Raw genomic sequence first — 13,419 nt, 5'->3', positions numbered from 1 at the left:
ATTCTCCAAAATCTACGAACACTAAACTGCCCATTCCAGCAAAATGAGTCAAATCACCGCCTCTTGCCGGAGTGTACTCCCATATCATCCACCAGATAATCCTCTGCGGTCTCAGAAGAGGATCAGGCCGGAGGAAGCTGATCGATTCGTCGATCTTCCAGATGATTTGCTCATCACCATCCTAGCTAAGGTGGCATCTGGAGCATCCTCCTCTGCAGATCTAGCAAACGCTACTATGACGTAAGTGCTCATACATCTGAAACTCTTTTTTTGGATTATGAACACATATGGTTTCCATCTTTTACAACTCAATATATCTGCATGTTTGCAGGTTCAGTAGATTCAGGAACCTGGTTTACAACAAGGATGTTCTGAAGAATGCATCTGCCAGCTGCATAGCCGTAAGGGCAAAGAACTGGTCTCTCGATGCGCAACACTTCCTACAGTGCTGCGCTGACGCTGGAAATGACGGAGCCTCATATTTTCTTGGCATGGTAAACACGAAGCACCGTATCCACATTTCATTTTGTTGGAGGCATTTAAATTATAGCTGAACTAACTAATATCTATCTTGCAGATACTCTTCTACTGCAAAGGAGAACACGAACGAGGAGCCGATCTAATTGCTGATGCTGCACTTCAGGACAACACCCACGCCATTTACTCACTTGCCGTCATCATGTTCAACGGCAGTGGAGGAACCAGAGAAGACCGCAACATATTAGCAGGGGCCGGGCTTTGTTCATGCGCTGCAAGGCTTGGGCACCTGGAAGCTCTTCGCGAGCTAGGCTTCTGTCTCATCGATGGATTCGGCGTAAGCCGTTCTGTCATGAACGGTCGTCGGCTCCTGCTTCAAGCAACTGCCTGGGAGCTGTCCTCCTCTGGTGGCACTCTCAGATGCCAAACGTGCGCCATCTCTAATGATCCTGACCGTCATGCATGCATTTTAAGCAAAATTTGTCTTTGTCCACGCGCAGCTGCCATACACCGTGGTACAGACCAAGCACACCCCTTTCTTTCAGAGTGGTTCGAATCAAGGAACATCCAGAGAGGGCAATACATGTACAATCTTCACCCCCCTGGCGTGCAACATATATTATGCTGCAATTTTGGTTGTGGTCGTAGAGAAACTCGAGCCCAGGAGTTCAGGTCATGCTCCCGCTGCGGCGAGGCATTCTACTGTTCTCGCGCTTGCCAGACATCACACTGGAAGGCTGTGCACAGAGTGTCTTGCAGGCATATGGAACAAGATGAAGAGCCCGTTGATCAAGCCAATGGAGCAGCCGGTGGAGAAGAAGAAGCAGATGAAGCCGAGCAGGCACTTGATGTCTGAAAGAGCTAGAGGCACATTGTGTCAATCCTTGTCTACCACACCACAAATAGATCGGGAATAGATTCTGCTTAAGTTATTTCAATAATCCCATGTCAGTAGTTTGTCAAGGCAACTATGTTAAGTTAGTAGTTTGTATTTTGGTCACCTCTACCCATTGTTATGTCTACCAAAGAATTGTACGGCATATTTTGAACAATTTTAGTAATATCAACAATTATTAGAATTGTATCACATTTTCTATCTCTTTTCAAACAATTTTATGTTACAAAACAAATACAGATTGCCATAGTTTCCCTACCGCATACTAAACTTTTATATAAACCATATTAGACTAAAGCATAAAAAAAAATTAATAATCTGCTGTGTCACTTTGTCTATAGTATGTATTTTTTTAATTAAATACAGAACAGATTTCTCAAGACATCTAAATAGCAAAATTTTGCTCAAATAACAAGATTTCTTAAATTAATAAACATCCTATTTTTATTTTACAGAATTCAACTCCATTGCCTGTCTAAATCAAATTTGTTTGTCAATTATTTACATTCAAATATATCACCTTGTTAGAGTGAGGCATTATCACAAACTCATGCAAAATAGATTGACTGCCAACACTATTATTTTTTTTATACAATCTGATGTTAAATTTCAAACATGCATACAATTTGATATCCACATGGAAATACACTTCACAGAGTTACCCATACATGTTGTTATCCACATCAGAATACATGACAAAACAAACAACTACTTCTCTATATCCACTTTTATATACCATCTTTCAAACACTGTACAGTTGCTAACTTGGCAGTTCAACCCTTTATAACAAACTATTGCATATCTTCCAAGAACCAACACAGAGATGCCAGGATCATTCCAAGGTACCAACGCTAGCAGAAGTCCTAGCCAGGATGAGTCATGCCACAACCTCAATACAACAGAATTACCAAACACATCCAATAGCCCCAATACTGATACTTATAGGCAGATAGCTGAACAAGAGGATTTATGGATACAGACCAATGTAGGAACTGATGAAAACCAAAATGTTCTCAAGAAGCAAAGGGTGGACGACGGATCTCAGCGAAGTTTCGCAGGAGAGGAAAGAGCACTTATCATAAATGATGCCAACAGGTAATTTTTTTCAATTCATTTTTTAAGTAATGCCTTGTCTGCAAGTTTAGAAGTACTGAGTTAGCGATAAAATTACAACAGGTTTGATGAAGTAGGTGATTCGCCAATCAGATCAACAACAAATCAGACACCACCTTTCTCAATGCTGCGGACTACTTCAGAGGATTTGTCTGAATCATTCCAGTATGAAGACCAAGTACATCAGAATGAGCAGCAGACCAACCAGTTGGATGAAGAACAGATTCTATCTCCATTGTCAGTGCTTGACATGATTTATTCATCAGACGAATTCGTTTCAGATTCTGGCGAAGAGTCCGATACTATCAGCGATGCGCACAGTTGTACTGGTGAAGTTTCTCCGGAGATTGGTGGGCAAATGAACGATCAAAATGAACAACACCACAACAGTCCAACCATACAAATGCTGATGCCAGGACCTCTGTCAATTGAACATCATTCAGTTGACAAGGATTGCGAAGCTGAACATGTACCATATGAGCATGAGGTAGGAAGTGTAGAAGTGCAGAAAGAGTGCAAGATACAAGACTATGGCACTGGACATTTAGAATAATACAATAGAGTAGTTTGCTTTTAGTATCGTCCTACCGTCTGCGCATTTGTACTGAACTAATTCCACTCAGAGCAACATTTTCCAATAATAAGCAATCTATGTATCAGTTTTTTCCAAAGATTAAAATTTCTAGCATTTACAGTTGCCCGATGTTGTTATTTATTTTTTTACAAAATTGTTATCAGGACAAGAATCTCATCAGATAGGACACAAAACTTATTAGCTAACAGACATTTATTTACCCTTCTGTATCCATCAAGTTTTACCACACCGAAATAGCCGCTATAATTAAATCCTACTTAATCCCTCATTCTAATTTTACTAGTATTGCACGTATCGCTAGGTCACATTTCTAATCTACAAATTTTAATTTATTCAAGTTATATGCATGATTCGCGCTGCAGTATGTTTCCAGAAGCATCCTGTAAGATTTTTGCACCATTGCTTTTTCCGCATGCAGCATTGCTCTTCTCGCGATGCATTTTTTTTTGGTTTCTTTGCCAGTATTTGGCGGTGAATCGTGTTACCTGCAAGACAAGATGAAGACTTCCCGTCTGTCAATTTCATCATTGGTACCCATTTCCAGATTCTCGGTGGTTAATTACCTATCATGTGACGATTACGGCTAGTACTTAATGCACTTGGGGATCATATTGTCGGCAAACTCTCACGTTAGCAAAGCTGTGTATGGGTCTGTGTTACCACTATCCATACCAGATAACCGTAAAATCCAAGAGAAACCGACCGGATAATAGGAGATCCCATGGGCACACAACTCAACACTCCCTCCGTCAGGGCTAGATGCACCATTGGAGCGAGGATAGGACGGGGAGGACCTTATTCTGATTTTAGCATGTAGCCACCGCCTCACCATCCAAAAAAGTAGACTTGAAAGTAAACTAAATTATGAACGAAAACTACCCCGCAGGCGAGGGACTGTGGTACGCCACACCTCCAAGGCCCCAAGTCCACCGGACGCGGGGCGGACCGGCGGTATTGCCAATGAGGAGAACAGAAACCATATATGAGTTTGTTACTTTTCAGCCGCTTCCTTTGTTGCGTACCGGTTCTTGACTTACAGCTAGATAATCAATATCAAAGCAATGTTTCGCGCACCTGATAAAGGATGTTATAGTCTCTGCTATGGAAATTCAAATACTAAAAATGAAAATATTTTTGCACGCTTATAGTACGATTTTAAATGTAAATCCAATAACATTTTTCCAAAAAATTAAAATCTATTTCCACATTGGAAAAAATAAACTATACATTTAAGAAAATACTAGCATCTATTACATACAAAATCTGCTTGATGAAAACTATGAGGAGAATGAAACTATCAGCTGGTACATTTCAGCTCAATTTCTTTTGTTTCTTGCGCAAGGCAGTACAGGCAAGTTCAGAACAAAATTTCAACCTCACGGTACCATGAAGTGTAAGAGCATGTTTTCGATTTTGGAGAGGGCATCAATCTAGAATTTTACTTGACGCTGAGAAGTACAACTATTCGACACGAGCTGTACACCCGCTTAATATAGAAATTACAAAGAAAATCGGCAAAACAAAATGTAGAAAAAACAAAAAATAAATATCGTCATCCGCAACGAAGTACAAATAGTTGAGGATGAGAAGTACAACTATTTTGCCCGAGCAGTGCACCTACTTCATATTCTAAGTACTAGAAAACCAATGTAGAAAAAACAAAATAATCTTGTTAGCCACGAGGAAGTTCAACTACTTGAATCTTAGAAGTACAAGTATTCGACACGACTAGTACACCTGCATAATATATGAAGTACAAGAAAACCGAGAAAATCCAAATGTACAAAAAAATATAATATGGTCATCCACAAGGAAGTTCAATTGCTAGACACAGATAAGTACAACCATTTAACACGAGCAGTACAAGCAGTTATTATAGAAAGTAAAAGAAAGCCAACAAAACCTAAATCTAGAAAAAAACATAAAAAAATCCCGCCACACGTGGTCTGTGTTACCACTATCCATACCAGATAACCATAAAATCCAAGAGAAACCGACCGGATAATAGGAGATCCCATGGGCACACAACTCAACACTTCCTCCGTCAGGGCTAGATGCACCATTTGAGCGAGGATAGGACGGGGAGGACCTTATTCTGATTTTAGCATGTAGCCACCACCTTACCATCCAAAAAAGTAGACTTGAAAGTAAACTAAATTATGAACGAAAACTCCCCCGCCGGCGAGGGACTGTGGTACGCCACACCTCCAAGGCCCCAAGTCCACCGGACGCGGGGCGGACCGGCGGTATCGCCAATGAGGAGAACAGAAACCATATATGAGTTTGATACTTTTCGGCCGCTTCCTTTGTTGCGTACCGGTTCTTGACTTACAACTAGATAATCAATATCGAAGCAATGTTTCGCGCACCTGATAAATGATGTTATAGTCTCTGCTATGGAAAGGCACATACTAAAAATGAAATTTTTTTTGCATTTTTATAGTACGATTTTAAATGTAAATCCAATAACATTTTTCAAAAAAATTAAAATCTCTTTCCACATTGGAAAAAATAAACTATACATTTAAGAAAATACTAGCATCTATTACATACAAAATTTGCTTGATGAAAATTATGAGGAGAATGAAACTATCAGCTGGTACATTTCAGCTCAATTTCTTTTGTTTCTTGCGCAAGGCAGTACAGGCAAGTTCAGAAGAAAATTTCAACCTCACGGTACCATGAAGTGTAAGAGCATTTTTTCGATTTTGGAGAGGGCATCAATCCAGAATTTTACTTGACGCTGAGAAGTACAACTATTCGACACGAGCTGTACACCTGCTTAATATAGAAATTACAAAAAAAATCGGCAAAACAAAATGTAGAAAAAACAAAAAATATATATCGTCATCCGCAACGAAGTACAAATAGTTGAGGATGAGAAGTACAACTATTTTGCCCGAGCAGTGCACCTACTTCATATTCTAAGTACTAGAAAACCAATGTAGAAAAAACAAAATAATCTTGTTATCCACGAGGAAGTTCAACTACTTGACGCTTAGAAGTACAAGTATTCGACACGACTAGTACACCTACATAATATATGAAGTACAAGAAAACCGAGAAAATCCAAATGTACAAAAAAATATAATATGGTCATCCACAAGGAAGTTCAATTGCTAGACACAGATAAGTGCAACCATTTAACACGAGCAGTACAAGCAGTTATTATAGGAAGTAAAAGAAAGCCAACAAAACCTAAATCTAGAAAAAAACATAAAAAAATCCCGTCACACGTGAGGAAGTTCAAATAGTTGATGCGGAGAAGTGCAACCATTCAACACGAGCAGTACACCCGCTTAATATAGGAAGTACAGAAAACCTGACGTATTTGCGCATAAAACCAACTATTTGTTACATGTATACCGTTTTTTGGCACTATTCTCATAACAAATACTCATCAAATTTTGTTTATGTGCTAAAATGTATATGCATCCACACGACTAACTGTAGAGCGTTTGTAATTAAAAGTCTAATACTAAAATCCCTACCACAAGTATTAAAATGGCGAACTGTAAAGAAGACTGCAGTACGCAATAAAATACACTTCTCTCTACACTCTGAAAACATTGCATACACCACGAGATAAGGATCTGTATAGTGCAAATGTACACATTCCATAGCAAGTAGACTTCTTGAACCCTAGCTTTATTTATAGCAGGTTGGACCGAAGAGCAGAAACAACAATCATACAACTCAAAAATCGACAACCACATTTCTCACCCCATTTCAAACATGATAGAAGGAGGAGCTGTAGTAGACTACTTCGACAGTGGTTTCGCTCTAAGAGTTCTTTGCACTGAGCCAACCGGATCTCTCATCAACATCGCCGACACCCTGTTTTCTGGAATATACCCAAGCCGCTCTACGTACCATCTTCATCAAGGTACGGGTGGTGCAGTCTTCGCTGTGTTAGAAGATGTTTTACTGATGAAGAAGCTGGATCAGAGGAGGATCATGGTTAAGCATGGGGACAACCATTTCAAGTTAGGTCTAGTAAGGGTACCAATTAGAGAAATAGTTGATAGGACCGGCCCATGCATTTTTAGACGTCTTAACTAGATTTCGGTTGTACTAGCTCAGTACTATCTATTGTAATATATTAACTGTTGCCTACCATCCAGCTATTTACCCCTTATATGTATTAAGGCATTTTAAATGAAGACCGAAAAAATTCCTATCCTAGCCATCCTTCTACACATTCGCAAGACCGCAAATAATAGCAATTTTTTCAACTACCGCAGCTTACATCGAACTAATAACCTCAGTGTCATGAATAATGACAATCTTTTTTTTTGTGCTGATATATATACATAATTTGTCTGTATTTTTTATTCTGCTAAATTATTTTTTCTACACACAATCACCGTGTCCAGATAAGAGCAGTATGGCAAAGAGAGTGTGAAAGTAGCTCAAACTCCACATAAAATAAGGACATGCAATGGTATATAATGTTATTGGCCAGCAATGAATTGTTAAAAATTAGTAACAATTTAAGGAACAATCTTACACAATATACTATTTTGCATTAAACTAGCCATCACAGATAATAGTACCACCATTTATAGAAGAACAGTTACATAATTTTCACCATATGCGAGCAAGACAAACAAAAAGATAATTCCACTAGCTAGTTCTACGCTCTAAAACATTGAAAATGAAAATTATTACACCAATACTTCTTCAACCATACTGATTTGATTTTCCTCAATGATGGCCCACCAGAAATTCTAGATAGTGGTGTTCGTAGTACCAACCCGAAACTCAGCTAGTTCCGGAAAAACAAGGCTTGCATTGTCGTCTACAAACACAACAACAATAGCACCCAGCGCGATAGTGTTCATAGCACATAGCCAACATATAATTGCACACCAGTAGGGCATTGCTCGATGAACACTGATGGCAATGTAGATTATAGAAGCAGCCACAATTAGACAGAACCTCCTGAAGATCAACCATTTCTGATAGGGGCTAACCCCTTGCCTCCTAAGATTATCCAGAAGAACAATAAGGTTCGTTGCGCATATCAGCGACCACACACATAGTAGAAGTTCCACCGGGTCACCCAGATTGTCGTACATCCGAATCATATGCGAGGTTAACATCAAATAGGTAAGGATGAAACGGAAAGGATCTGAAAAACATAAATAAAGTGTTAAATCCAGGGAAAAAACCCACAATTCTAAGTAAATCAAAGCTTCAAAAAATAGTATTAAATCTCACCCATCTGTCCAAACAAATATTGAGACCCAAAGTCCGAACTCCACTACAAATATGTTGAAAATTGTCTGTTGTGAACTGATATGTAGTTGCCGCATTTTATCTTTTTATATAGGTAGTTGGTTGGTATCTTTTACATATGAGGCATAGTAATCCAAAGTGATATACAGTTTACAATACACTTTTTTTTACAGTCCTTCACTACACGTAGCCTTGAACCAATAGAATGTCAAGGGAATAGGTATGCAGTCTAAAGTGCACTTTTCCATACGGTGTGTTATACAGAGCCAACAACAACTGACTCATACAAGTCAATTTTGTTCAATCAGCAGTAATATCACCCATTGTATGCAGTTTACACTCATTTCATAAATGGATCCAGCAAAAGGAGATGGGCAAGCTACGGCGACCAACAAAGTTGAAGAAAAGATGCCAATCACCACGATAGCAAACCAGGTTTGTTTACATTCATATCAATCCAATCTACTAGTTTTTTCATTTTTTCATCTACAATACACATGATCTATATGATCCACCGTACATGCGCTGAAAAACAGTTAATCTGACAACAAAAAATTAACCATTTCAGGACAAACGACAACACTTTGATGAAGCAAAAAATTCTCAATGCAGCAGCCAAGTGAATCATGGATGTATTACCACAGGAAAAACTCTGATGCCTCTAAATATTAAACAGATAATTGACGCATGTTTAATAGGAAACCCAAGAATCTTCGTCGTAAACAACACCTACATGCCTTCGGTAAGTTCATTCTTTTCGTCAATTTTTTTTTAAAATTTCCTAAATCAAATCCATATGTTATTATTTTCCGCAAAAATTAGCCATTTTTTAAAACAATTTCCATATACTTACCACTTTCGTAAAGCAATCTTTTAGATCTTTTTTTTCTGGTTAATGCAGGTAAAGGTTATAGGTAAAGTAAAAATAAGGAAGATAGAAGAGTTCAGAGCAACATTCGATATCGAAGATTGCACAGGAGTAATAAGGGCTTCAATTTGGTTGGCAAGCGGAACTAAAAACTTCTCATCCTCATAGTGAGTTAAAACAATAAAACATTATATCAAAAATATTTAGAATTACATATTTTTTACACCATTCTTACATAGGTGGGACACTTTTTAATTATAAATTGTAAAGTTTAAATATTTTGTACATAACATACAGCGATGGAGTTTACGCAACTGCAGTTGGCCGCGTTATCATAGATGGAAACACGCCAGAAATAAATTGCTACATATGCAGGCCTGTTACAAATTTCAACGATATAACACACCATCACCTAAGTGTTATTGCAGTGCACATCGACCTAATTAAAAAACAGGTAATCGCATACTCTTGTATTTTTTGTTATATAATATGATTGCTATTTAAAATTTCTGTTTTTGATTGTGAACTCTTGTGTGGCATTATAAATACCGGATACGATTTAATTTTTACTTTCAACAGGAAAACATATTATCACAAAATTCTTTGGAGTTGGGGAATGAAAGCTACATTTCCACCACAGAGTCACATGACAAAAAAAATTTAAATAATAGCTCAAACTCCATATTAACTAAGGACATAGTGGATAACTCATTTTCCATAGAAGGGAATACGGAAAATTTCAAGGTATATAACCATACAACTCCACATTGTTATTTTTCTCTTACTAATGTTACACAAACTATATCATTTAATTTTGTTGGAATACAGCAAACTAATAAAGATAAATTTCATTTTCTAGCTCACTCAAGAAGAATGCAATGCATCTATTGAAAATTCGGCAACAGCGCAGCGCATAATGGAGATTTTAAGGAACGAACTTCCTAGGTAGCATATGTCTCCTTCATAGCAATTCTACATTTCAAGAACTATTGAAATCTACAGTCAATTTTCCTCTACTTAAATAATGTTACCCAAGTTATGCTTCAAAAATTTCATTTTTAAAATATTGTGTTCCATTAATTGACCAAATATTTTAATACTTCTATATACAGTAAAGGACCGGAAGGAGTGCACATTGATCTATTTTGTCAAGGAACAGGCACCACACGGCAGGATTTAAGGTATGCAAACTAGCAAAGAATAAAATAACCTTTTTCACATGTAAAATGTTTTTTTAATTATGGAATGCAGTTGACTAACCGCATCAAATTGCAGGCCATTCATCGAAGCACTTATTTCGGCTGGTGAACTGTACACTACTGTTGACGTAAACCATTTCATGGAGACATGATGTAATTTCTATATAACTGTGAGGATCAAATAACATCTATGTTTTCGGAAAACCAGAAGGATAAGAGTGTTGTCTTTTTTTTTTGTTGAATGTCCTTTTTTATTTATTCATGAGAAATTACTTGTTGGATAAAAGATTGATTAAGGAAACATTAAATCTCCTATCATGGCACAGAGAGCTATATGCCCGTCTATACAAAACTATATTTAATACCAAGTAGTATGCGATCAAATAACAAAACATTCTCCGGTCATTAAATTGATTAGAAGACAAGGCTGGCAGGATTGACATGTACCCTCTTACCCCCCTCCACCCGACCGGACATCTCATTTAATACATGTTGGAGACAGGATTTCAATGCAGCCGACAAGTCCACTAGCATGGCAAAGAGAGGTTCTCCTCTATGAAGTCAAACAAATAATAATAATAAACTAGTTAGAAATAAAAAATATTTAATTGCTTGTTTATATGGAAAAACAATTTTACTTCTTATATACTGTTCTATAAACCCAATAAATAAATATATGAAATGGAATAACTTACTATGTCCCACGTTTATCTAGGGTGTGTTCGTTTGGGGAACTTGGGTTAACTGAATGGAATGGTTCCATTCCGATGTGCTAGTCTGCCGCAGCGTGTGCTAGCCACCGACCGGCTTGCCTTCCCGCCACGCCGTGCGAGCTGCCGCGTCCGGTTGTGCCTCGCCACTGCGAGCATGCTGGCCGCTGTCGCCCGTGAAATATATTCCGCCCGGCTTGTCTAGAAACAGATGAAAGAGCTGTCCACCGCGCGATTGCAGTGTGAGCCGCCGCCGCCTGGTGTGCATCTCGCACCGCACGAACTTGGGCCTCTGTTGCTCGTGCGCTTTCCTTCGACGGGCGTACATTGCATCCGCCGAGTCGGCTTGTTCGCCGTAAAATGCCGCGCCAACTCTTCGGCGGCCGGCTCACTTGCTTATGATCTGCATCTGCGCCTTCCCACCATCGGCATTCGCACCTGGTCGCCGTTGGCCGCCACGCGTGCTCGCAATCAGCCGAGGATTTAGATAAGGCTGTTAGGGAGGATTTTTTTTTTTGGATTGATTAGTTGGGCTCGTAAGCCACCCGTTCAATTCCTCCTCATTCGAAAACCTAGCACACCCCTAGTAGGTAATAATGTAAAATCTATCCTGTTCTATCTTTCTTTACAGATCTCAATAACAGAACTTAAAAAGGTAAGAAACAAAAAGAAAGCATCACATAATAAACTTTTTGAGATTATAAATGTTTACTCGATGACAAATAATTTATTTAATTTTTGTAATTTGTTATGCTCACTAACTGACAAGTTATTAGCCGACACATATAATTATTGTACCACGAGTGTTATTGTATGAAAATCGGTACTTAAAATTAATTAAAGGGTCAATAAATTTAACATTGGATCTTCAAACAGCAATCATCCGGAGACAAGAAACTGAAAATTTTAAATATTTAATACCATTCTAACCAATTAAAACATAAAAGTCATCAATTCGTAATCAATAATAAGATATTTGGTTCAAAAGATGTAGAATCAAAATAAATAAAATAGTAAAAAATTAACTATCATATATTTTGATGAACAACTCTTCATCGATCCATGCCGCTACGGACGCATTAAAATTATTTTTTTAACTTCTATACACGCGACCGTGAAGTCAGAACAATTGGCACCAATTCTTGTATTCATTTCATTTCCTACATTACAACAAATACACATTAAAATTGTTCTCACTATACTAAGTTCCTATAAACAATATTTGCTACGATAAAGTTAAACAAAATACTAATATGTCGCTAATTTTCTATTGGATTTTTTGTTGATTGAATTTTATATTTGCACCGTCAAATAGACAACGACTCGTAGTAGTAGTAAAAAAGCACAAGTTATACATGACGAATTCAAATCATGGTCTTAGTTTTAGTCACAAGTCAAAATGTATTTTTATATTTTTTTTTTTCATTCTTACATGTTGTGATGTAAAATAATAAATAATAATAAAGATCTTTCATTCGTATATTTTATACTATTACTAGCTAAAAAATGAAACACCTATCAAAAATAAAAAATGATTCAAATCCTCATCTTCAGTAGCTAAGATAGGAAAGGAAAGTGTATACAGTTTCTTCTACTCAGCGAAGCAGTCTAGATTCATCAATGCACCCAACACCCCAACCACTCCCAGCTCTACCCCGTACGAAACAATGCGGCGCTGAAGGCTTTGCCGGAAAATACGAAACCAAACTGTAAAACTTTTGTCATCTGAGAGAGTACATGTCGCCGTTCTACCATCCCAATTGACATTTACAGCGCCGAGGCAGCAGACCTTGTGCCTAACACCCACCCCTACGAAACGTACGTATAGACCCGTGATTGTTTTAAAATTCACCAATGTTTTCTCTGCTAACTAAGCCATCAAACTCTAATCATAAATTCCTTTTCAGTATGCTATATTTTTTTGTGCTAATCAAATTCAGACAGTCAGATTGCTAATATAGCATTTTTGCTCCTTATCGACAATAACAAAAAGAAACCGTTAGAATCCTAGTGAATATTCCTTTCTTCTACAAGTGTCAGCTGGAACGGTGGGTCACCACTTCTCCTTTTGGCTAACAGTCAAATGATCTAAGGACAGAGTTTACCAAGTGAAGTTGATAGAACTTATGTGTCCTGGGCCCGCGCGTATCTCACAAACTAAACTTGCCCATCCAACTTCTAGCCTGAGCTCGACCTACATAAGAAGCTACTTCAGCAGCAGCACATAACACTGAGGTATCCCTGTTCTCCTCATCCAAAACATCAAGCTCATCCTATACTCTGCCATGGAGGACATACAGGAGGCCATCATGAATGCTACG

General features: G+C 38.0%; 1 protein-coding gene across 1 annotated transcript; it reads left to right on the top strand.

The window, feature by feature from the left end:
- The first annotated feature begins 43 nt into the window (after window positions 1-43).
- On the top strand, window positions 44-1,333 carry LOC127303577 (F-box protein At5g50450-like). The gene is made up of 4 exons (XM_051334294.1): window positions 44-240; window positions 332-494; window positions 578-906; window positions 1,126-1,333. The coding sequence occupies exons 1-4, from the start codon at window positions 44-46 to the stop codon at window positions 1,331-1,333; spliced, it is 897 nt and encodes a 298-aa protein (XP_051190254.1).
- Window positions 1,334-13,419: the final 12,086 nt, after the last annotated feature.

Source organism: Lolium perenne, chromosome 5, assembly GCF_019359855.2.
Source record: "Lolium perenne isolate Kyuss_39 chromosome 5, Kyuss_2.0, whole genome shotgun sequence".
NCBI lineage: Eukaryota > Viridiplantae > Streptophyta > Magnoliopsida > Poales > Poaceae > Lolium > Lolium perenne.
Note: the sequence above shows the minus strand (reverse complement) of the source record. Positions and strands in the feature narration are given on the sequence as shown.

What these genes read in the sequence shown, in the direction of transcription:
- LOC127303577 (XM_051334294.1), top strand. Translation starts at nt 44, where the DNA reads ATGAGTCAAATCACCGCCTCTTGCCGGAGTGTACTCCCATATCATCCA. An exon ending in CTAGCAAACGCTACTATGAC is followed by an intron (nt 241 to 331) that starts GTAAGTGCTCAT and finishes GCATGTTTGCAG; the next exon opens with GTTCAGTAGATTCAGGAACC. An exon ending in CCTCATATTTTCTTGGCATG is followed by an intron (nt 495 to 577) that starts GTAAACACGAAG and finishes TCTATCTTGCAG; the next exon opens with ATACTCTTCTACTGCAAAGG.